General features: G+C 53.4%; 1 protein-coding gene across 12 annotated transcripts in view; it reads right to left on the reverse strand.

The window, feature by feature from the left end:
• Positions 1–451: 451 nt before the first annotated feature.
• The window catches only part of TMCO4 (transmembrane and coiled-coil domains 4), a 106,908-nt gene continuing 82,015 nt past the window's right edge, over positions 452–25,344 (reverse strand). For 11 of the 12 annotated variants that reach the window (XM_086325822.1, XM_086325813.1, XM_086325748.1 and 8 more), the window contains 3 exons: positions 18,019–18,136; positions 11,511–11,628; positions 452–1,677 (listed from right to left, as the gene is read on the reverse strand). In XM_086325822.1, coding sequence (XP_086181948.1) covers positions 1,270–1,677; positions 11,511–11,628; positions 18,019–18,136 — 644 coding nt within the window. In that variant the 3' untranslated portion in view covers positions 452–1,269. Of the gene's footprint in view, positions 1,678–10,843; positions 11,123–11,510; positions 11,629–18,018; positions 18,137–25,344 lie in introns of those variants that run through there. The other variant, XM_086325772.1, reaches the window with a different exon arrangement.

Raw genomic sequence — 25,344 nt, forward strand, 5'->3', positions numbered from 1 at the left:
TGAGCGGTTTGGACCAGCAGCAGCAGGGGCTCTGTGAGTATCTGCTGAAGGAACAAATACACATCCCCCCCGAGGACCAATTCAGCTCCAATACTCTAATTCCCCCGATTCTCTCCAATCCCAGCTGCCTCCTCCCGGGTTTGTCAATATTTTCTCTGCCTGGGCTTCAGTTTCCCCGAATGCACAGAGCGGGACAGGGATCATCTCTGGCTCTGTCACTCAGAGCCAGTGGGAGGACCGAGGAGGAAGGTTTCAGGGATGCAGCTACAGTGACCAAGAGCTCAGGCTCTGGAGGTTAACTGACTGGGTTTTGAGACTGATCACCTGCGTGACCTCGGGCAGGTTCCCGAAACGCTCTGGGCCTGACATGACAATGAAGACAACAGTACCTACCTCATTGGCGTGTTGTGAGGGTCAACTGAGACAATCCGTACAAAGAGCACACGATAAATACTTAATAAGCGGTAGCGAGTATTATTATCTACTACTATGATCGTCACACCTCTGTTCCTGCCGTAGGAAATTCTGCCCCCACACACTTCATTCTTGTCCCAGGCCCAGCTCCTGTCCACACTGCCTGCCGATCCAGCATCCACATGGCCTGCTGATCCAGCGTCCACACGGCCTGCTGATCCAGCATCCATACGGCCTGCTGAACCGGCGTCTGTGCACCCTGCTCTGTAACAATTATCTTCAGGGCCCCCCTGTGGCTAACTTTGGGGGGGGCCTTCACGTCACATGTTTCTGATGGCCGCCCCTGTGGTTCTGCAGGGCTCAGCCCGGATGGCTGCATGCGGCAAATCTCATCGGATCTCCCAAGGGCAGAGAGGGTAAGCTGTCCGCTCCCCACTGGACCCGCTCTGCAGGTGTTTCCATGGTGCCTGTGGGCTGGAGCACAGCCCTGGACAGTGGTTGGAGGGGCGGGCGGACACCAGGCTCTTGAGGCTGGAGAGCTTGGCAGGGTGGCTCCAGAGAGCTCTGGACGGGCAATCAGACCCCCAGCGCTGACCCAAAGCACAGGAGGTGCCCGGCCGGTTCAGCCCCAGGGATCCATACTGTGCTGGCTTGACTCTGCGGAGCTCTGGCTTCCATTCCTCAGGGAGGGGACAGTGTCTCCTTACAAGCCCCTGTCCTTCCAGTACCGACGTCTTCAATTTAGCAAAGGCAGTGGTAGAGATTCTCCATCTCCAGAGCTCGTGGCGGGGGAGCTGGTGAAGCGGAGTAAGAGGGTGCTCTGTGTAGCCGTCTGGGAAGGTGACTCTCCTCGGGTCAGTCCAGCCCTGGGCAGGGCCCCTGTGTCTCACGGGCACAGGCAAGGCAGTCCAGTGGGTTGGCGCCCAGGCCATGGCTGCAGAGAGGGGGCCTCTCAGCAGGCCTGGTAGCAGCAGGAAGGGAGGCCCCTTCAGACTGGTCCAGTCCTGCTGGCACCTGGGCTTGGTGGAGATCAGGGGGTATGGCTGCTTTGGGGATGTCTCTGGATGTAGGACCCTGGGTTTGCCCATCCTGGTTGGTGGTCTGATCTGATGAAGAGGTGGCTGCCACCTGGCGGGATTCCTCTTGGGGCAGGCTGCCTGGGGCCAGCAAGAGTCCCTTCTCGTCCCAGCTGGGCTTGGTGCGGATGCCCACGGCCTTCAGGATGACGTCCATCTGCCTGGCATAGTCCAAATGGCCGCTGACCTGCAGGAGGGTGGAAAGTGAGCACCGCAGAGCCCAGTCCTCCCAGGACCCCTGGGCCTTTCCCTGTGTCGTCAACCAACACCATCACTCCAACCCTCAATGATTCTCCAATCCAGAATGAGTGGGAAGCCTCTGGGTTCAAGGCTGCTCTAGAATTTATTGAATAAAGATAAAGGAAGCTTGAGAAGACTCTAGAGAGTCCCTTGGACAGCAGGGAGATCAAACCAGTCCATCCTAAAGGAAACCAACACTGAATATTCACTGGAAGGACTGATGCTTAAGCTCCAATACTTTGGCCACCTGATGTGAAGAACTGACTTGTTGGAAAAGACCCTGATGCTGGAAAAGACTGAGGGCAGAAGGGGACGACAGAGGATAAGATGGTTGGATGGCATCACTGATTCAATGGACATGAGTTTGAGCAAGCTCCAGGAGTTGGTGATGGACAGGGAGGCCTGGTGTGCTGCAGTCCACAAAGAGAAATGACCGCGCGACTGAACAACAAAAGGAAGCTTCTCTACAGAGTCTGGGTCCTGTGGGGCAGGAAAGATCCTCCTCACAGAAGCCTGGAGGGGCAGTTCCCGTTCTCTGTCTGCAGCTTTAGGTTACAGTGGAAGGGCTCTGTGGCTCACCAGCTGAGGGACCAGGGCAAGCCCTGTATCCCCCTGACCTCCACTTGCCTCAGCTGTAAAATGGGGGCAGGAAGAGTGAGTAGCTCAGAGGGTTGCTCTGAAGGTTCCCCCAGGAATTTCTGAAATCGAAAACAGAGCTATGGCTAGAACGACTGCAAGGTACTTTCCACAGTTCACTCTCCTCCTTCCCCTTAGTCATAAGAACAAGCGATCACTGGACATACTCTCCAGCCTCCCTGGCCGGTGAGTGTACTATGGGGATGCGCTCGGGCCTATGAGATGAAGCACAGCGTTATTCGGTGCTCCTTGGAAGTCTCTTTAAAAGGAGGAATGCTTCTGCTTTCTCCCTATTTCCTCTTTCCTGCTGGCTGGAATGCAGACGGGATGGCCAGGGCTTCAGCAGCCATCGTGAGCCAAGTAAGGATGGCGGAGTGGCAAGACAGAGAATTTTGGCCCCTGAAGGCTGTGGAGCCTCTACACCAGCCCTGAAATGCCTCTTCTGGCCTTTTCCTATGTGGCAGCATCACCTCTTGTGTGTTTAAGCCACTTAATCTGGGCCTCTGTTATGAACAGAATCTTCACTAACACAAGGGTCATGAAGCGCCTGCTCCCTTCCTGAGAGAAAAGAGACTTCTCTATTTTTGTGTTGGGATATATGTCAGTGAGTGAAAAATAGGGGTGTAACTGGAGTGCCGACGCCTAATTGTGATAATGGACAATGCCTGATACACAGCGGGTCCTTAATACATTGGAGGAAATACATTTATTGGCTATACTCCTTTGACAGGTATTGGGTGCTAACTGCAGATGAAGCAATTAAGGCAGAGAGGTAAAGGGACCCGCCCAGGGTCACACAGATGTCAGAGCTGGGCTCTGAATTCAGACCTTCTCTCTTCGTGGAAAGTCAAGTGTGTGGTGGGGACGACCTTAAAAATCATACTCGTTTTACAGATGAGAAAAGAGAAGCCCAAAGAAGGGTGGTGATTTGCCTAATGACACGCAGCCTGTGAAGGGCGCAGCCATGTGCGGCGTTTCAGAGGTTGACTGTGGAAGCTGCTCCGCGCAAATCTCCTCCCTGAAACGGAGCCTCACGCTCTCCCCAGCCAGCTTAGGGGGCCTGCTTTAGTGCCAAAGGCAAACACAAGACTGGACAGTCCCTCAAGGCTGGAGAGGAAGGTGTTTGTTTAAAAAGAAGACAGGGAACAGAGGGGAGCCTTGCCGGGACCCGAGGAGGTGGCACGAAGGCCCAGCCGGCAGCACCGGCATCCCATTCGGGCCACAAACCACACTGGGCCAGCCCGGCGACCGCGCCAGAACTCAAAAGACAGCTCCCTGCACAGCTCTGTTATTTTCTCATAATAACCAGAACCTGCCTACTTCTCGCTGTTTTCTGTACAACTGCTTTCGAAGACCGTTCAGTGAAACACGCACGTGCATATACACAGAAGAGGCTTTTCAGATCCCTGGGTTCAGGGTGGAGGTCAAGGAAGGGAGGCATCCTTTCCTAGAGGGTGGACATCAGTGGCTGCGTGGTGCTAGAAAGCACCTAAGTTTGAATCAGAGAAATCGGGGTTCTAGACTTGGCTCTGTCTCTTACTAGTAACGAGGTGAGTCTACAATGTCCTGAACACCAGCTCCTCCATACTGCATACCTTGAATATCTGCTAAAAGAGTTCAACAGCCTGGGACTTTGCAGGAACTATTCTGCTCCATATATGACCCAAACCTCTTTTAAAAAAGGGACATTACCCAGTTAGAGTTAGTGATACCCATCTCACAGGAGTGGTGGGAAGAAATAATACAAACCACAAGGCACAGCTCCTGGTGCACAGTAGGTACGCCGTGCATATGAGTTCCTTTACTTTAGTTTTCTTGGAAGGAGAGATAGAAGGTAGGGAGTTAGTTGGGCTGATCCATTTGGGAACCCAAAATGGCTGCTGAAGCTCAAGCCATCACATGTGAATTCCAGCCAGCAGAAACCTAGACCCAGGGAGATAAACAAGGATGGCCTCCTTATACTTTTTCAATGTTGGCAAAGGGCTGATACTAGGGCTGGGTGCAGGCAGGCAGGACAGGAAGGAAGGGAGGTATTTGTGGCCACAGCCGATGCCAGATGGAAATTGCACTGTGCAACTGCCCCAGAATGTACAGCTCTGGCCTTTCTTGGCCACAGGTTGGTCCAGGCCTCAGCCAACCCTGGCCCCTGAGCTGCTATTCTGCAAAGATGGAGAGGGAGAAAGAACTGGCTGGCAAAGTTCTAATTTTACAGGGAGCTGGGGGAACAGGAGAGCAGGAGTGAGGTGGGTGGGAAAAGAATCTCTTCTGTGCAGAGGAGCATTCTGCTGTGGCAGACGCTGGATAACGTTTCCAGGACTTCTGGTAGTCCAGAGGCCGAGACTCCACACTCCCAATGCAGGGGGCCCGGGTTCAATCCCTGGTCAGAGAAATAGATCCCACACGCCGCAACTGAAACATCCAGCATTCCGCAAGCGAGATGGAAGACACTGAGTGCGCAACTAAGACCCGGAGCAGCAAAAGAAAAGGTTGCAGTCCAGGACCGTCTCCCTGGCCGCCTCGACGGAGGGCTTCCTCCTGCGGGGAGACACACTGAATGTCCCTGGGGTCGCGAAGCCTCCCTGGCGTTCCCACACTGGTTAGGGACCCTCTTGGGGGCTCCCCTGTGACAACACTCACAACACGCCACCATTTTCATCTGCTAGCTTCGGTCTCTGTTCTGATAGACTGTGTGGGGGAGGGCAGGACCCGACCCCCAACACCCAGCCCTGAACCTTGCAGATGCTCAGGCTTATCAACGTGGGGTGAGGGGGCCTCAGGGCTTCCTGCTTCCTGCCTTGAAAGACACCTCGACTTCCCAAACCAAAGCTGCTGCCATCTGCCCAACCGTTTCCAAGACTATCGGACCCCTTGGGGTGCCTTTACCTCTCAGGCCTCGGTTTCCTCTTCTGTAAAATGGGGCTAATAAAGATAAGTACACCACGTGGGCTGGTTGTGAGGCTTCAGTGAGATAATACATGTCACAGGCTTAATGGCTGAGGGCCGGATGTCACTGACAAGAAGCCACAGAAATGTGTGGACACAGGCAGCATGAACGCAGTGGTGAAGAGTCCCAGCTCAGGGAGGTTCCGGGTTCACCCAGTTCTGCCACCCACATGCAGTGTGCCTTGCTGCAGCCCCAGTTTCTATGCCTGTCTGGCCCAGCTCAGCCGCTCAGTCGTGGCCGACTCTGTGACCCCCATGGACTGCAGCATGCCAGGCCTCCCTGTCCATCACCAACTCCTGGAGCTGGCTCAAACTCACGTCCATCAAGTCAGTGATGCCATCCAACCATCTCATCCTCTGTCAACCCCTTCTCCTCCTGCCTTCAATTTTTCCCAGCATCAGGGTCTTTTCCAAGGAGTCAGTTCTTTGCATCAGGTGGCCAAAGTACTGGAGTTTCAGCTTCAGCATCAGTCCTTTCAATGAATATTCAGGACTGATTTCCTTTAGGATGGATGGTTGGATCTCCTTGCAGTCCAAGGGACTCTCAAGAGTCTTCTTTAGCACTACAGTTCAAAACCATCAATTTTTTGGCGCTTAGCTTTCTTTATGGTCTAACTCTCACATCCATACATGACTACTGGAAAAACCATAGCTTTGACTAGATGGACCTTTGTTGGCAAAGTAATGTCTCTGCTTTTTAATATGCTGTCTAGGTTGGTCATAGCTTTTCTTCCAAGGAGCAAGCCTCTTTTAATTTCATGGCTGCAGTCACCACCTGCAGTGATTTTGGAGCCCCCCAGAATAAAGTCGATCACCGTTTCCCTTGTTTCCCCATCTATTTGCCATGAAGTGATGGGACTGGATGCCATGATCTTACTTTTCTGAATATCGAGTTTTAAGCCAGCTTTTTCACTCTCCTCTTTCACGTTCATCAAGAGGCTTTTTAGTTCTTCTTTGCTTTCTGCCATAAGGGTGGTGTTATCTGCGTATCTGAGGTTATTGATATTTCTCCTGGCAATCTTGATTCCAGCTTGTGCTTCATCTAGTCCAGCATTTCACATGATGTACTCTGCATATAAGTTAAATAAGCAGGGTTACAATATACAGCTTTGATGTACTCCTTCCCTGATTTGAAAACAGTCTCTTGTTCATGTCCGGTTCTAATGGTGGCTTCCTGACCTGCATACAGATTTCTCAGGAGGCAGGTCAGGTGGTCTGGTATTCCCATCTCTTGAAGAATTTTCCACAGTTTCTTGTGATCCACACAGTCAAAGGCTTTGGCATAGTCAATAAAGCAGAAATAGATGTTTTTCTGGAACTCTCTTGTTTTTTCCATGATGCATCGGATGTTGGCAATTTGATCTCTGGTTCCTCTGCCTTTTCTAAAACCAGCTTGAACATCTGGAAGTTCACAGTTCATGTATTGCTGAAGCCTGGCTTGGAGAATATTGAGCATTACTTTACTAGCATGTGAGATGAGTGCAATTGTGCGGTAGTTTGAGGATTCTTTGGCATTGCCCTTCTTTGGGATTGTAATGAAAACCGACCTTTTCCAGTCTTGTGGCCACTGCTGCGTTTTCAAATTTGCTGGCATACTGAGTGCAGTTCTTTAACAGCATCATCTTTTAGGATTTGAAATAGCTCAACTGGAATTCCATCACCTCACTAGCTTTGTTCGTAGTGATGCTTTCTAAGGCCCATTTGACTTCACATTCCAGGATGTCTGGCTCTAGGTGAGTGATCACACCATTGTGATTATCTGGATCATGAAGATCTTTTTTGTACAGTTCTTCTGCATATTCTTGCCACCTCTTCTTAATATCTTCTGCTTCTGTTAGGTCCATACCATTTCTGTCCTTTATTGAGCCCATCTTTGCATGAAATGTTCCTTTGGTAGCTCTAATTTTCTTGAAGAGATTTCTAGTCTTTCCCATTCTGTTGTTTTCCTCTATTTCTTTGCACTGATGCCTGTACAATGGGGTTACCATTCCTGCTTCACGGGACAGCTATGGGGATCAAGTGACATAAGGTCTGTAACCCGTGCAGAGCAGTGTCTGGTGTGTTGGCTACTGTTACTATTATTGAGTGTCTATCTTGTGCCCTGGTGGCTCAGTTGGTAAAGAATCTGCCTGCAAAGCTGGAGACCCGGCTTCGATCCCTGGGTTTGGAAGATCCGGTGGAGAACGAAATGGCAACCCTCTTCAGTATTCTTGCCTGGGAAATGCTATGGACAGAGGAGCCTGGCGGGCTGCAGTCCAGGGGTTGCAAAGAGTCGGACATGACTGAACAACTAAACCACCACCATTGTGTGCCGAGCCCTGGCTAAGTCCTAGAAGTCAGCTGGCATTTCTTCTGGAACACCAAGATTCCAGAGACCCTTGACTGGGTCTCTGCCGCCTAAGAAGCCTCAAGAGGTGGTCTCTGGGGAGGCAGAAACCCCATCTGCTGCAAACCAGTCCCCACACAGGAGAGGCTGAAAGAGCGTCAGGCAGCCTGGCCTTTGTCTGCTTCATTCCCTGGAGATGCCCTCTGTCTGTGTCAGAGCTTGACCCCGGCTTACCCCTGCTCAGGCTTGTCCTGAGGTCAGGAGCCTCTGCAGACCAGGTCTGTGTCACGTGACTGCCGCTGGGCTAACGCAGAGGGCTCTGCCCACGTGGGCCCGGCCAGGAGAAGGCGTGTCCTTAGGTCTCAGCCCTGAGCACGGGGCAGGTACTGCTTGCCAACAGCAGTCATGAGGACTTTGTTGCCAGCAACGTCTCCTCCAGCAAGAATTTTCAAGGAAAATAGGAGGGCGGCACGAAGGCAATGCTAATTACCTCTAATTACCCAGAAAAGGAAAGCACTGCTTTCTGTGCTGCATCCTAATGCGATAAAGAGCTATTATTAGGCAGGAGCTGGGAGGCTGCCATGAAGGCATCTGAGCCCGGAGAGGAATCTCTGCAGCTGCTGGTCCCGGGGGCAGAACTGAAGGTGGAGACGGGGGCAGGGGAGGCGGAGCCCAGCGTTAAAGGTGGGCCTCCTGCGCACCAAGCATCACGCATGTGCCCTGGAAGGCAGGTGGTAGCCTTGTTTCTAGGATGCGGTACCCGAGGCACAGAGAGGTTAAGCCGCTGGCCTGAGGTCACACAGCCAGCACAGCAGCAGCAGAGGCGGGTTCCAAAGCCAGGCCTCCCTGGCATCAACCGCTGGGCTCTTCCCACTACATCCCATTCAGAGGCTTCCCAGGGCAGAATCGGCATCTTTCAAGGGCTCTGTAGCATTTCAAGGAAATTTTCATTGAAAAGGAAATTTCAGCCACACTTTTTCACATTTGATTCCTGTGGCAGAGGGAGACCCCTGGCATGGTGGGGCATCAAGTCAAACAGGACAGAGACCCCTGGACACGGACCAGGGGGCATCAGAGTCTGGTGGTCTCCTAGTCTTGTTAGCCAAGCTCTCCTCATTCCCACAGGTAGGCGGACCGCACAGACTCCGGGCCTGGTTTCAGAGATCGGCTCTACAACTCTGGTTCTGTGAGTCTATCGTCTCAAGCCTCGCTCAGTCATGTCTGACTCTTAGCGTAGCCTGCAGGCTCCTGTGTCCATGGAATTCTTCAGGCAAGAATACTGGAGTGGGTTGTCATTCCTGACTCTGGGGAATATTCCCAATCCAGGAATCGAACCTGGGTCTCCTGCATTGCTGGCAGATTCTTTACTGTCTGAGCCACCAGGGAAACCCATTGTCTCAAGCCTCAGTGTTCTAGTCTATGACTTGGGGATGCCCACAGCCTACTCAACAGGGTTGCTGTGAGGTTGATATCGCATGAAGCAAGTCTCTCAGGGGTAAAGATGATCTAGAGAGATGACTCTAGGGGTTGAAGCTCCCCTTCCTCACTTGCCTTCCTCTGGTGGGTCAGAACTTGTGAGCCAGGGCCCTGGGAGTCTGGGGGAGTACAGGTATGAGCCAGGACAAGTTGGCCCCCGCGAGATGGTGGCAGGCCAGGTGAGAGACCCAGGGGTCCTCAGGGCAAGGTCACGGCCCATGAGCTCCGGGGCTGGCAGTGCCTGATAATGTTCCAGTTTTACATTTTTGTGCTAGAACCCCCCGTGCTCTCTTCAGGCCTCAGTTTAGCTTTAACAAACATGCAACCGGCGACTTCCCTGCCACGTCCAGTGGTTAGGACGCCACCTTCCAGTGCAGTGGATGTGGGTTCGATCCCTGGTCGGGGAGCCAAGACCCCACATGCCTTGCAGCCAAAAAACCAAAAGCGTAAAACATAAGCAACACTGTCAAAAAAATAAATCTTTAAAAAGCAAATCAGAAAACCCCTAAAACCTCATGCAACCTGGCGTTAGCTGTGCTGGTGGGGGTCAGGGTGCCCAGCTTCCCCCACCACGAGGTGCAGTGTGTGTGTGTGTGTGTGTGTGTGTGCGTGTGTTGGGGGGTGTTGCTGGGCCAGGCTGATGTTGAAGCTGAAGGGAGGAGCCAAGGCCATCCCGGCTACCCACCCCCAGGGGAGTTTTCAGATGCCCAGGGAGGGGCCTGGTCTGCCTGCTTTCAGACAGGACGGCGTGGCTGGCTCAAACCACGCTTATGCAGTACCTGGGGCAACTGGTTTATGCTTGGGAAATGTTTGGCACTTGACACATGGCAGCTGGTAGTGTAGTAACTGGAAACTGAAGCTCCTTTTCCCGGGGGACTTTCATCGCAGCGACTTCCCCTGGCGGAGTTTGCTTGAGGATGTAACTGCAGCCCACGACCCACCCCTTCCTGGCAGCTGGTGCCTTTGCCACTGGTTCCCACATCTACCCAACCAGGGGCGATGCCCACTGGCTTCAGACCTGGGCTTGAGTCCTGCTCTGCCATGCTCCCGCTGAGTGACCCTGGGCAAGTCCCTTAGCCTCTCAAAACCTCAGAGGTCGTGGGCTGCAGTTACATCCGTACAGTGGGGATACGGACACTGAAAAAGGCTCAGGGCAGAGCTGGGCATCGCGTTGGTACATGAAGCTATTATTAACTCTCTAGGACAGACATGTAGTGGGGGGACGAGGTTCCTGCAAGCTTGGAAAACGGATCTAGAAACCCAAATTAGGTTTGTGTGGCTGCTGGGGTGGGTCCCCCCGATTTCCCAGTAAGGATGCTTTGGACCGTCTGCGCTGATTAGTCTGAGATGTGGAAGAGTCCTTGGGGAGGATGTTTAATACGCAGACGAGCAGGCTCCACTTCTAGAGATTGATGGAGGAGGTCTGGGCAGCGGGGCTCTGGGACCTGCATTTTAAGTAAACTCTCCAGATACGTCAAAGGTCAGGGACCTTGGAACACGCTTTGCCTTCCGATGCAGGGGGTGTGGGTTCAATATCTGGTGGGAGAGCCAAGATCCCACATGCCTTGCAGCCAAAAAACCAAACACATCAAACAGAAGCAACACTGTCATAAATTAAACACCCTCCTTGCTCCCTATTCCAAGGTTTTGGGCGTGTGTGCTAAATCACCTCAGCTGTGCTGACTCTGTGCAGCACTGTGTAGCCCGCCAGGCTCCTCTGTCCACGGGATTCTCCAGACAGGAATCCTGGGGTGGGCTGCCACGGCCTCCTCCAGAGGATCTTCCCCACCCAGGGATCGAGCCCACACTTCTTACTTCTCTCGCACTGGCAGGCGGCTCTTTACCACTACTGCCACCCGGGAAGCCCACTCCGTTTCACAGCCTGGCGGTCAGGTGCTTCTCTTCCGGTCCAGCCTGAACGCTTCCACGTGTATCCTCTGGTTGTTCCGGTTACTCTCCGGAGAAACAGACTGTCCTGACTAGTAATCTGGGCTCGGGGAGTGAGTGAGGGCTGGGGGAGGAGTGGAAAGAGGGCAGTAATGTAGGGGCAAGAACACGGGCTTTGGAGGTTCAAATCCAGGTTATCAGTCGAGCATTGCATGATGGGAACGTTCCTAAGCCTCAGTTTCCTAATCTGCGGAATGGGGATAATGATGCCTGGCCCTGAGACCATGTGCAGGTTAGAGAGGACGTGTGCCAAGGGCCTGGGGGCATTGCCCTGGCACAGGGATGGTGCCTGTGAACAGGACTTACTGGTTCCCCAGTGAGTTCTTACAATCCTCTCGTCTGGGGTGGACCGGGCCGGGGCGCGTCCCTGGCACATGGGTCGCTGGGCTGGAGTAAGACGTGCGCCATCCCCACCCCCCAAAGTCGGCCCCAGGGGGCCCGGGGGCGCTCACCACGGAGGACAGGTCCACGTTCTCCACCCTCCTGTCTTGCAGCAGCACAGGCTGCAGGCCGGCCACATGGAGCCGCACAGACGACGTGCGGTAGACGAAGCTCAGCAGCCAGTCCGCCCTGTGGGGAGAGGACGCAGTGAGAAGGGGTGGACGCCAGCTCAGGAGGGCCCGGCCCGGCCCCAGCGAGCCTGGCAGGATGGGCGTTTCTGTGGGAAACTGGGGCTCGCTGTGCCCCGGGATGGCGGGGGCAGCTGCAGGTGCCGATGCTTTGGGAGCACCGCCGGGCCTGGCAGCTCCGGGGAAGCCGCTTGGTTCCCTGCCGGCTCACTGGGGCAGAAAACAGTGCTGAGAGCAACAGACAGTCTCTGCTGAGTGGATGACTGAGGGAACTGCATGCCATTCTCCAGAAATCAGCATGAGGCTGGGAGGAACGCTCTCCGCTGGTTGTGGGCTTCCAGTTCCCCGGGGTGTCTGGGCCAGGGCTCCTGGGAGATCAAAGAGAGGCAGCAGGACATCTGTCTCGGGGAGAGGACCACGGGGGTCCAGGACACATCTCTGCAGGCTGGGACTCTGGGTTTGGGGCCCCCCATCTGACTGTGAACGGGAGGGACTGAGACAGGCCCAGCCTGCAGCCTCCTGCCCTCACTAGGAGGCCAGGGTGACCCCCAGGTGGGTCACAGCCCTGCAACAGTCCTCCTCCGCTCTCAGGGGTGCTGTGAACCCCATGCTCTGTACCCCGTCACTCCTAGCCAGACATCCGCCCTGCACTCCAGAGAGAGGATAACCCCGGACCCTCTGCAGCCTGATTCTTCAGGTACACCGAGCTGTGTCCACAGAAGGCCTGGTCTACAGGGTCCATGGGGCAGTGTTCCCCCTCGAGCCCCTGCGCCCTGCCCGGGGTGACGCTGGCCCTGTTCTCCAGCAGGTCCGTGCGCGTGGACACTTCTGTTCCCCCTCAGCCTCCAGGACTGGAACTCTACTCGGCACATCAGGCTGTCCTTCGTTTAGGCCGAGTCTGACTCTGGTTTGCAGGGTCCCCTGAGTCCATTATTCTTCTGCGCTTGTTTGAAAGCAGGGCTCTCCCTCCCTGCCGTGTGGGGGGGATCGGCTGAGAGTCAGGGCTCCCTGCCCTGCCTGTCTGACCACAGGCGAGGCCCCCGAGCTGTCTGGGACCCATGGTGTGGCGGGCTCCCTAGGCTCCCTGGTAGCTTTGACCCTTCAGGGTCTCTGACCACATGGGTGTCTGTGTGGTACCACTCCGGACACCCCTGGAAGGACCGGGGTCCAGAGTTGAGGGGCTCTCAACAGACCCTTGGGCTTCCCAGGCGGCGCTAGTGGTAAAGAACCCACCTCCCAATGCAGGAGACATAAAGAGATGTGGGATCGATCCCTGGGTCAGGAAGATCCCCTGGAGGAGGGCATGGCAACCCACTCTGGTATTAGTGCCTGGAGAACCCCAAGGACAGAGGGGCCTGGTGGGCTGCAGTCCATGGGGTCACAAGAGAGTTGGATACGACTGAGGCGACTTAGTACACTCGTTCGCAGGCAACAGACCCACCTGCTGTGTCCCCGCCAACTCCACCGTGTGAATCACCCACCAGGTCCCTCAAACAGAAGCCGGCAGGACCATGTCCCAGGTCCCCCTTCCCCCCTTGGAAGGCCACTGATCACTGAATCCGCCTGCCCTGCTCCCCCAGGACCTTCTGCTCCAGCTCTGAAATTAGGCAGCCCCTCCCCCAGCCCCTCCCCTTCCTTAAACTCCCACCCGACCCCTGTCCTCTCAGTAGCTGACCGTGACTCCCCACTGCCCACAAGCGTTCTTTTCTAGAAAATTCCTTAACTCCGTCCAGACAGCAATGCTTGCACACCCCAATGGTTAGCCTCATACTGAAGGCCCAGGAGAGTGTCCCTCAGAATGATGGCTAAGGGGAGAAGGGAGACTGATCCGAGCTGTTCTATCAAGTCATCATGAGACTCGTGCATCAAACACAGGGTGTGAGGGAGGCCCCCGAGATGGTTCTGACACGGAAAGTTGTAAATGAGAGACGTGCCTGGGGTACGGTGGGTGAGAATCCACCGGCCAGTGCGGGGACACGGGTGTGACCGCTGCTTGGGGAGATCCCACATGCTGTGGGGCAACTAAGCCCGAGTACCACAAGTACTGAGTCCGGGCGCCTGGAGCCGTGCTCCCCAACAAGAGAGGCCAGTGCAACCAGAAGCCTGTGCCTCGCAACTCGAGAGTGGTCCCCCCGCTCAGCACAGCTGGAGAAAGCCCACGCCTGGCAACAAAGACCCAGAACAACCCAAAAGATAAGACAGGAAGAAGGTCATCAACGGGCAAGGCCAGTGTCGTTCCTGCCCACGGTCCATCTGAACTCTGACCACACTCTACTTAACGACGTTAACTGCACTTGTTTATACACACGTACGGATGAACTTCCAAGGACAGAGGAGCCTGGCGGGCTACAGTCCACGGGGTCGCAGGAGCTGGACGCGACTAGGCGACAGAACGGTGACGACAGACAGGGCGAGATCGCGTGTTAGAAGGTTCCAGAGCCTTGAAACTGCTGAAGGAGCCCAGCGCTTTTGCAGAGGCTGCCAGACCCCCTCACGGCGGGTGGGCCACAGCCCCCGCCTGGGACCGTCCTGCCCTGTCAGTCGCCGGCTGTGTGACCTCGGGTGAGTTGCCTGACCCCTCTGAGCCTCAGGCTGGTCACTGTGAGTCACCGTGCGGGGAGGGCAGGAGCACGCCCAGAGAGGGCATCCTGTGCGCCCAGCACTCACACCCGCGAGCCCGGGAGGCACTGGTGCCATGACAGCCCTAGCTCGGGGCCTTCACGGGCTCCGTGGCCGCTCTTGCCAGGCCTACTCTTCCCGGCTCTGCCGGGCTCCTATCCCCTCCTTCACCATCAAGCTTGCACGTGCCCCCTCCAGGAGTGGCCCTGAGCCCCTCCCCCTGACATTAATAACCCCCGTCCCTCCGGCGCCTGCCGTGTGCTCCCCTTTCGGTGTTTGTTACATGTCCTCTGTGGGTCCGTCCCTGGGTATTTTCCTTTCCTGGGCAGAGAGCTCGTTGAGAACCGTGCCCTAGACCTGCATCCTGCCTCCCAAGTGGAGTCGTGAAACCCCTTGGTGGGTGGGGTGCCCCAGCAAGCCAGGCCTCAGTGCTCCAGGCCAGGCGGATGCACGAATCAAGCTGGCCCTTGACCAGCACCATGGGACCTGCGGAAGGCTGTGCCCTGGGTCCTCTCAGGCCTGGAGTCGCTTGTGGGCAGGGGTCCGCCCTCCCACCGCCCGCTCCTTCTAACATCAGCCCCTCCCCACACGGCACTGGAGCAGACACCACTCAGGGTCCCCTGGAGCTCAGAATGAAACCCTCTCACTGCAGATGCCCCAGGGGTCAGGAGACAGGCTCACCCGAGTTCACATCCTGGCTCTGCTGTGTGACCTTGGCCTTTGACCCTGTCTGCGCTTCAGTGTCCTTGCAGTACAACAGGGAACAGCTCCACTCAGCCCGGCTGGCTCCCAGGGAGTGTGTGAAAGCAGGCGAAGAGCTTGCGAGTTTTATTAATGTACATTATAAATGTATAAATGGATATAGTTTGGTAGCTTTGGCCTGAAGCTCCCTTACCCCCTCACTCACTCTCCATCTTAAGTAAGTTCACGGCAACCAAAGAGTGTTTGGGGGCCAAGAATGTGAATTCCTGGCTGCTGCTTAATTTAATCAAGAAACGACAGTTACTGTTTTGGTCTGCACATTCCTCCCCTCTTCTCTCCTTCCTCCTTCTCCTTTTTCCTCTCTGGAGAGATGGCTCAGGATCTCACAAAATAATGGAAACCCAAGCTTATTAGCCTCAGGTTCTCAACAGAACAGGTGGCTTTAATCGGATTTTGCTGCTTTGATATTGCACACATGCACTTTTAATTCCTTCCCTTTGCTGTTTATGAAACACACCAAAAACATCCTGTGCTGTGAATATGCCCATGTTGTTTACTGGGCACCCACAAACTGCCATTCCCACCCCACATAATCTCCTTTAATCTTCCCAGAACTCCTGTGCAGGACGGCCTCTTATTCCCATTGCACAGGTGGGAATACTGAGCTTCAGATTTGCTTGTCCAAAGGCATCCGAGAGATAAAGCATGGAGCCAAGATTTTAACCAAGGACTGTTTGATGTCAATGTTGTGTCCATTCATTTTCTTATTTCTTAAACTGCCCTTACTTAAAAGTCTCTTTTATTAAAAAAGAAGTACATATATACACACATGTAACTAATCACTTTGCTATATACTTGGAACTAATGCAATACTGTACATCAACTATGTATCAATGGGAAAAAAACCCTTCCAAGCCCTCCTTGCAATCCCTATCTACTCTTCATGGGTTTCACTGTTATCCGTGTCTCATGGTCCCTCTGGACTTCCCTGTTCATTTCCAGACACACAGATACATATATGCACACACAGACAGAAACTTCTTCTTCTGTAAACGGGCCCATAGAATGGATTGCTGCCCTTGCTTTTTTAAAAACATGATTCCCCTCTTTGTGGTCATTTAGGTCACTGGGCTGCTTTCAATTTTTATAAACGAAGCTGCAAGGATCCCCTCTGTGCATCCATCTCTGTGCATGTGAGTATCTATTTATGTAGGATCACAGGAGCCAGAGTCTGTGGTGTCAGAAGACTGGCACATTAATAATTTGGATAGATATTGCCAATTACCCCCAAAAAGGATTCACTAAATTCAACTACCACCAAGAGTATAACAATGCCCATTTCACCACATCTTCACCGACACTGAATGCTATTCACATTTCAGATGTTCGATGATGTGATGGATGATAAACAGTATTTTACTTACTTTACTTTGCATCTATTTCATTAATAATGAGGTTGGATATCTTTTCAAAAGTTTATTCACTGCATTTATTCCATGCTTATGTGTAGACATCTTTTGGCCATTTTCTCTTTTATCTCTTAAATTTTTTTAGGCCACACCATGCGGCATGTGGGATTTTAAGTTTCCCAATCAGGGAGTGAACCCACGCCCCCCGCATCGGGAGTGTGCAGTCTTACCACTGGATGGCCAGAGAAGTCTCTGGCCATTTTCTTATTGGATTTTTAAAATTGATTTGATTGAGCTCTTTATATATTATGGCTCTTTATCATTGTTTCTTTGTTCTCTCTACCATATTCTGATTCTAAGAACTCAGCTGAGAATATGAGGGACAGGGTTTGGGGAGAATGGACACATGTACATATCTGGCTGAGTCCCTTCGCTGTTTACCTGAAACCACCACAGCATTGCTCGTTGGCTATACCCCAGTACAAAGCAAAAAGTTTAAAGTTTGAAAAGAAAAAAGAATATGAACGATAAAGCCATACTAATTGGTTGAACTCTGGTGTCCTGGTTAATGCCCTCTATCCATGGCTAAAGATCATCTTTATCTTTAGCTCTGGACGTGGGCTAAGTTATCAAAATGATGAAGACTTTCCAAATCTGTTCTATTCAGGTGCAGGTTCCACTTGGGATGGTTAGGCTTAGATCAAAACTAAAGTTAACCGGCCTTGCGACTCAACTTCTCTGAGCCTCAGCTTTCTCACTTGTGAAATGGGATCAATAATATGAACCCCTTAGGGTTTGGGGGTAGGATCTTCCCTTCCTCCCCTGTGTCTAGGGCGCCACCTTGGCTGAAGCCCCCAAGTCCTTCTCAAATGCCCGGCCAGGATGCCTCCTTTCTAGCCCCACAGCCATCAGCCTCCGTAGCCCTCAGCTCCTGCTGGAGGATCTGTCATATGCTGTGGGTGCTGGGCCCCCCAGGGCTGTCATCCCCACCCCGAGACATTGCTCTGAAAGCCTGGACAATCGCCACTCCCTTCCTACCAAATAATGCACACGAGGGACTTCCCTGGTGGTCTGGTGGGTTAAGAATCCGCCTTTCAATGCAGGGGACATGGGTTCGATCCCTGGTCAGAGAGAAGATCCCACACGCCACGGGGCAACTAAGCCTGCGTGCTCCAACTACTGAGCTCGCACACCGCGCCTAGAGAAGACTGCAGGCCGCAGCAGAGACCCAGCGCAGCCAAAAAACAATAAACGAACACAACACACCAGGGCTCGTTAGTCATCGCTTAAAGACCTCCCATTTGGGGCTCGCTCTTTGCCTCTGTCTCAGCCACTCACCCATGTCCCTGTTGCCCCAGATCACGGTGACCAGCCTGGCCTCTCGAGTCATCCTATAATCTGGTCTCGGGCCTGACCTAGGAAGTCCTCCCCAGGACCTGTCCCTCTCGTGCATCGTCCCATGGACATGGACGCTGCCCACTTCAGGATCCCTGGCCTGGGCCTTGCTCCCTCCAGGGCCGGTGCCCCACTGCTCCCTGAGATCCTCCGGGACGAGGGCCTGGCCTCAAACATCTGTGTCCCCAGGCGACACCTAGGTCACTAGGACGCTAGGCGCTCAGTTAGGGTTGTCAGCTCCCCAGGAGCACGAGGTCTGGACAGACCTGCAGTAGCCATTGACGATCCTTCCAGAGACCACCTTCCGGAAAGGCTCCCAGTGCTTGGCTTCTCCATCCACAGGTGCGCCCAGCAGGACGACGTCCTCAATGATCCCTTGGCAATCTGGAGAGAGACCCCAGAAAAGATCGTTAGCGCCCCTGGCCACAGTGGGTCCTGCGAGGGACCGTCCAACAGCCGTGAAAGAAATGGATATGAGACCCACGAGAAGGCACATATGCACTCACTATTGTTCAGTCGCTCAGTCATGTCTGACAATTACAACTCCACAGGCTGCAGCACGCCAGGCTTTCCTGTCCTTGCAGGCGCAAACACATTCGTGCACACATTCATGCAAACGCACACCATACTGCGGCTTCTGTTCACAGAGGCTCAGGCCCTGGGTCAAGCCCTCTGGTGCCTGATCCATTCCTACAAAGCCCGCACACCGAGCCTGTGCCCCACAACTAGAGAAGACGGCCACAGCAAGACCCAGCGCAGTCAAAAAGGAATGAATGAATAATCCAAGCACACATCATCCCCGTTTCAGAGTTTAGGAAAACCAAAGACATTTTCAGGATCACATGGCCAGTGGGTAGCACAGTCCAAGTGGGGACCCACATCTATTTCCACCATCCGTGAAGCTCACGACTGACCGTACACTCAGATGGAGTGTTTCCCTTTAGAAGGGACTCATGGTCCCTGGCATGTTGCATGTGCCAGGCAGGAGATACCACAGCCTTCCTCTGGCAACAGTCCCTGGGGGCCTGTATGGCCTGGCGGTAAGGCGGGAGTGCAGAGGAGAGGGGGGCGAAAGGGCATGGAGTGGATGCATCGGCGCTGACCTAGCGGTTCAGGGTATTTCAGGCAAGGGCTCCTCACACTGCAGCCCGTGGATGAGCGCTGGCCCGTGGGGTGTCCGTCCTCTCAGTATAGATCAGAGCAGCAGTGTCTCTTTGATGTCCCTGCAGACTGGAAACCCACAGCTCACACGCACTTTGAGAAGTGCTGCTCTCAGCCCGCCGGGGTGCACATGTGCGCCCCACCCCCAGCCGCTGTCCACCCCCGAGCCAGCTCTGTTTGCTCTGGCCTCGTCTCACTTGTTTACATCTGTCTCCTCCTCTAACCTCTGGGTTCAGGGAGGGCGGGGCTCCGGCTTGCCATGGTCACAGCTGCCTGGTCTGTCCTTGGGGTTCAAGAACGGTGTGAATGAATGGGTGAGTAAATACACGGCCATCCCCCGGGACAGCCAGTATCTGCACTTTGTAGCTGCAAAGCTCTGGGTTCAAATCCCAGCTTAGTGACTTCTGAGCTAAGTCACTTCTCTGAGCCTACAAGTGGCTATGGTACTGCCTTGAGGGTCTCTGGACTGCACGGGGATCCAACCAGTCCATCCTAAAGGAAATCTGTCCGGAATATTCACTGGAAGGACTGATGCTGAAGCTGAAACTCCAATACTTCGGCTACTTGATGCGAAGAACTGACTCATTGGAAAAGTCCCTGATGCTGGGAAAGATTGAAGGCAGGAGGAGAAGGGGACAACAGAGGATGAGATGGTTGGATGGCTTCACCCATTTGATGGATATCAGTTTGAGCAAGCTCTGGGAGCTGGCGACGGACAGGGAGGCCTGGCATGCTGCAGTCCATGGGGTTGCAAAGAGTCGGACACGACTGAGTGACTGAACTGAACTGAGGGTCTTTATGGGGATGAAGTCATGGTGGGGAAAAACCCAGGGTGGTGAATGCACAGAGGAAGCTGGCGGACCCCCTGCCTGCCTTGCTCTCCCACCTCCCAGCACGTAGCTCCTTCTTAGAGTCCTGAGCGCCCCTACACTTGGAGAGTTACCTGCTCCGTGTTATTCTTGGGGAGTGGGCCCTACAGGGACAACTCAGCCAGCCCTGCCCGTCTCCTGCTGAGAGACACAGGGCAGCTGGCTTCCTCTCCCTGGGCTCCGGTTTCTAACCAGAGCGCATTTGGTTTCCATTTGAGCTGCATGTCAGACTTTGAGTAAAGGGTTCTGGGCTAACAGGAGTCTGAGAACTCCTGTGCTCCTCTGGCTCTGACAGATCAGATTCCCTGGCACAGAATCCTGACGTCAATCCTTGGCTTCCAGGGAGAGGATAATCTGGCAGAAAGATGTGAAGCCTCGGGAAGCTGGTGGTTCGTGTTGAATGGTAAAGATGACTCAGATGCTCTTCCACGTAAGGGCTACTTCAGGTGCTTGTGCTTCCAGCGAGGCTGTAGATTTTATTCTGAACCCTGCTCTTGGCGGATGAGGAAACACAGGGTCTCAGAGGGGAGGGGGCGTGCCGAAGGTCACTTGAGTAGCTGCCAGGTCCTGGGCATCCCTCCAGCAGCAGCAACTCAGAGCGCAGCGATCATGGAGGGGTTATCATCACCCCCACAGTGCCAATGGCTGTGGGCCAAGACCAACGACGGAGCTTTGCGCTCTCTCTGGATGCCGGCCACTCAGGGCACCTGCCGGATGAATCTATCTCAGGAGCTCCGCTGCCCCAGGGGCCATCACCTGGCGGACTGGGACCCCTTGTGGCCAGCAGTGGGATTGCAGCATTCCCCACCAGGTCGCCTAGGGCGACCACCAGGATGCCTGATTCCCATCAGACAGCTGTGATGAACAGCAAAGAGATAGCTGCCTTTTGCTGAACTGAGACTAGCAGCTGAAACTCACAAAACAGTCCAGAACCGTCAAATCCAGCCAGGGTGGGCAGCGAGCTGGAAACATGTTTACTGAAGCCTGGTTGAAAACTGACTTAACGAGACCTCCTCCCCTTCTGACGGTTACACAGTCGTAGGTGCTCTCCTTACATTTTAAAACATGATTTGTTCTCTGGAACAAAAGGCAAACCTGGAGATAAGCCACGAAGCAGACTGTCTGTGACACACAGGTGTTAGCCAAAAAAACTTGCTGCTGCTACTGCTGCTAAGTCGCTTCAGTCGTGTCCGACTCTGTGCGACCCCATAGACGGCAGCCCATCAGGCTCCATCGCCTCTGGGATTTTCCAGGCAAGAACACTGGAGTGGGTTGCCATTTCCATCTCCAATGCATGAAAGTGAAAAGTCAAAGTGAAGTCGCTCAGTCGTGTCCGACTCTTAGCGACCCCATAGACTGCAGCCCGCCAGGCTCCTCCGTCCATGGGATTTTCCAGGCAAGAGTACTGGAGTGGGGTGCCATTACCTCATTTTAGACCTACCCAAGGGAGAACTCTATGTCTTGTTCCCAGAATGATACAGTCCAGGAGGGGAAGTCTGAGTTAAGAAAACTGGCCACTGAATTAGATGCCAGGGGAAAAAAAATGTCAAAATTCATTGTTTGGTCCAAAACTTTATAATACCAGAAAATTCCAGTCTTCCAGGTAAAACCCAGAAAACCCTCCCTCAGGTACCACTTTTAGAGTCGAGAAGGGCCCTTCCGTGGGCACATTCGAGTCTTCATGTCACCGTGGAGTTCCCTCGTGGTCCAGTGGCTAAGACTCCACACTCCAAATGCAGGGTGTCTGGGTTCAACCCCTGGTCAGGGGACTAGACCCCACATGCCGCAACTAAGACCCAGCACAGCTGAATAAATGTTTTAAAAAAGAAATTGGGATTTAATATTTTAACAATGATAACGAACAAAAGACCACCTTACCGCCGTTTAACTGCAGGGACCATAAATGTTTTCTGAAATGTGTGAGATTTATTCCAGTTGCTACCATCAGCTTTTCTTCCTGTGAATTTTTAAGGTGTGAAGATAGTCCCACAGCTTTACAAACAGTCAGGGGTCCAACAAGCACTGGTCACCTTCGAGTAGAGGACACAGGCACGTCCAGCTTTTAGGCGTGGAGTTCTGATTTTTTAAGCAATCCTGTGTATGTTTCCAATACAATGCTTTTACTGCGAAGGTGGAGGCCCTTCAGCTTGTTAGGACTTTGGAATTAAGGCAGCGCCATCCCTCCAGCAGTGGAGAAGAAATGCTCTATCTGTCCTGTGTTTTTTTTTTTTTTTTTTTTTAACTTTTTAGTTATGTATTTATTTATTTGGCTGCACTGGAATGGAGTCGAGGCACGCGGGATCTTTCGCTGGGGCAGGTGGGATCTAGTCCCCCGAGCAGGGATTGAACCCAGGCCCCCTGCACGGGGAGTGAGGAGTCTTGGCCACTGAAGCGCCAGGAAGTGCTCATCGGTCCTGCCTTCTCCTCTCCAGTTTCGGTGCTTTTCGTCACTCACGTGTGCTATGAGAAACACTACTTTTCCAAACTGTCTTTGACTTCTGTCTCTTATTTTTATTCTTAATACAGGAGCCAAAGTGATCCCTTTAAAAGTCAAGTCATAGGCACGAGGTAGGTACCTTCTGGGGGTGATGGACATTTTCGACAACTGAGTCGTGGAATGCTTTGGACTGTACGTTTGCTGAAAATCACTGACTTATATACTGAAGATGGGGGTATTGTGTAGTATGTAAATTACACTGGAGGGAGAGTCAGATCATTTCACTCTCATGCTCAAGACCCTCTCGTGGGGTCCATCTCTCCTGGGGTAAGTCATCTTCAGCAGCTCCTGAAGCCCACCGACACCTCCCCCACGCATCCCCTCACTCGCTTGCTCCAGCCAGACTGGCCTCACTGTTCCAGAACATGCCAGGCCTTTCCCTCGCTGACCCCTCCTCCCAATGCCTTTCCCCCTGACATCCACACGCCTTCCCCTGGCACCTCTCTGCTTAACTGTCACCCTCCAAAGGGAGGAGGATTCAACCTCCCACCCAGACCAGGAGTCCCATCTCTCTTCTCTGATTTCCTTTTCTCCACAGCACTTGAGACCATCTGACTCATGACCTAGTTGTCTTTTAAAATCTCTTTTCAGTCTGCCGGCCACTACATGGGAGCTTCCCGAGGCTGAGACTGTTCTTTCTCAAGTTCCCCAGGGAGGCCTGTCTAGTCAAGGCTGTGGTTTTTCCAGGAGTCATGTATGGATGTGAGAGTTGGACCATAAAGAAGGCTGAGTGCTGAAGAGTTGATGCTTTTGAACTGTGGTGTTGGAGAAGACTCTCGAGAGTCTCTTTGACAGCAAGGAGATCAAAACAGCCAATTCTAAAGGAAATCAGTCCTGAATATTCATTGGAAGGACTGATGCTAAAGCTAAAATTCCAATACTTTGGCCACCTGATGCAGAGCGGACTCACTGGAAAAGACCCTGGTGCTGGGAAAGATTGAAGGCGGGAGGAGAAGGGGATGAACAGAGGATGAGATGGTGGGATGGTATTGCTGACTCAATGGACCTGAGTTTGAGCAAGCTCTGGGAGTTGGTGAAGGACAGGGAAGCCTGGTGTGCTGCAGTCCTTGGGGTTGCAAAGAGTTGGACACGACTGAGCAACTGGACAACAACAGGGAATCCCCAGTGCCCTCAGCAAACAGCACCTGGCAGAGGTGCTGTGCTCAGTAAGTACTTGTGGGATGAATGAAAGCAAGCCACGGGACTCGGCAGTATGAACCCTTTGTGGTGAGAATACATGCAAAAAAAATTTTTTTTTAATTGAGAGGTGCCAGTCGAGGATCTCTGTAGACTGGATAATGAAGAGCAAGTGCTGACTCTGCTGAAAGTAAATGTGAGTATTTAACCACTGCTCTCAGCTTTTCGGGCTTTCCTGGTGGCTCAGTCGGTAAAGAATGCCCCTGCAACACAGGAGACATGAGTTTCATCCCTGGGTGGGAAGATCCCCCAGAGGAGGGCATGGCAACCCACTCCAGTATTGTTGCTTGGAGAATCCCATGGACAGAGGAGCCTGGTGAGCTACAGTCCACAGGGTCGCAAGGAGTTGGACAGGACTGAAGCAACTGAGCACTCAAGCACCCACTCAGCTCTTTAACTGCTGGTTTCCAGGGTTCTGCTCCAGGGCAACAGCTGCTACTGTGGCTAGCTACGGTCTGCAGCGGGCAAGAACATGAACGGTCCTTCTGACACTGCCCTGGTGGAGCTGGTCCTTCTGACCCTGATCTGACTGAGCCGACCCTCCCCTGGCTTCTGACAGTGTGAGCCAGAGGCTCATGGTGACCCTCCCAAGAAGCACCTAACATCAGCCATGTTCACAGAATCCCTTGGGCTTGGCCTACATGATACGGAAGGCTCGGGATCTCCAGACCCTTCAGGAGCTTCGTGGTGTAGCTCAAGGTGCTCCATCTCTGGGGGCAAAGATCCGGAGCGAATTTGAGGGCCTGCGTAAGTGCAAACCACCGCCAGCCAATTAAACGCCGCCTGTCTCGCACGGCAGGTGCCATGATTAGAACTATCAGATGGCTGTTGAAACTCACAGAATTTCTGGATTCAGGCAGCTTTTTTTTTGTCATTACATACTTTCTTCACCAGGAGACGCTGAAAGAGTGACAAGTGCCACAGGCAGGGCTGGGAAATGTTTGCCAGCAGAAAGCGCCCAGGGGCACAGAAACGCTGGGAATCGCCAGTCTGGGAGAAGTTGCTTGACCTTGAGCACAAAAGAAATCTTCAAATGCTGGTTTTGTGTGAATTGAAGTCAGTTATTTAGTAACTTGGAGCCTTAGCTTCCTCGTGTAAAATGGAGATAATACAATAACGTTGATTTCCCAGGGCTGGAGTGAGGTTGTTATATGCTCAGGGTGGTGCCTGGCACATGCCCGGTCAGTGGGATCCACTGTTTTTCCCATGCAGACAGTCAAGTTGGCAGCGAGGTAGAAATGGTGGGCAGGACGCACTGTCTTTGGAGATGGCTTCGCCATTACAGTACTACGCCTGTTTCTGCTGCTGCTGCTAAGCCGCTTCAGTCGTGTCTGACTCTGCGACCCCATAGACGGCAGCCCACCAGGCTCCCCCGTCCCTGGGATTCTCCAGGCAAGGACACTGGAGTGGGCTGCCATTTCCTTCTCCAATGCGTGAGAGTGAAAAGTGAAAGCGAAGTCGCTCAGTGGTGTCTGACTGCAGCGACCCCATGGACTGCAGCCCACCAGGCTCCTCCGTCCATGGGATTTTCCAGGCAAGAGTACTGGCGTGGGGTGCCATTGCCTTCTCCGTGCCTGTTCCTAGCCAGCTGCTAACTGCAGGTACTATTTGAGGAGTCAGTGGTGGGGAGTGGTGATACCGGGCACCTGGTTGGAGGACGAAGCCTCCGGAGGGAAGCAGCTGTAGAGCTGTAAACTACGGTTAAACACATCCTCATTTACTTAAAAACATTTTTTTTTTGGCCCCGCCACTCAGCTTGTGGGATCTCAGTTACCCAACCAAGGATGGAAACCGCACCCCTGGCAGGGAAAGCAGACAGTCCTAACCACTGGACCGCAAGGAAAGTCCCCAAATTAAAAAAAAAAAAA

The sequence above is a fragment of the Bos grunniens genome, chromosome 2 (genome assembly GCF_055505025.1).
Source record: "Bos grunniens cultivar Pamir isolate PY7600 chromosome 2, Bosgru_T2T1.0, whole genome shotgun sequence".
Classification (NCBI taxonomy): domain Eukaryota; kingdom Metazoa; phylum Chordata; class Mammalia; order Artiodactyla; family Bovidae; genus Bos; species Bos grunniens.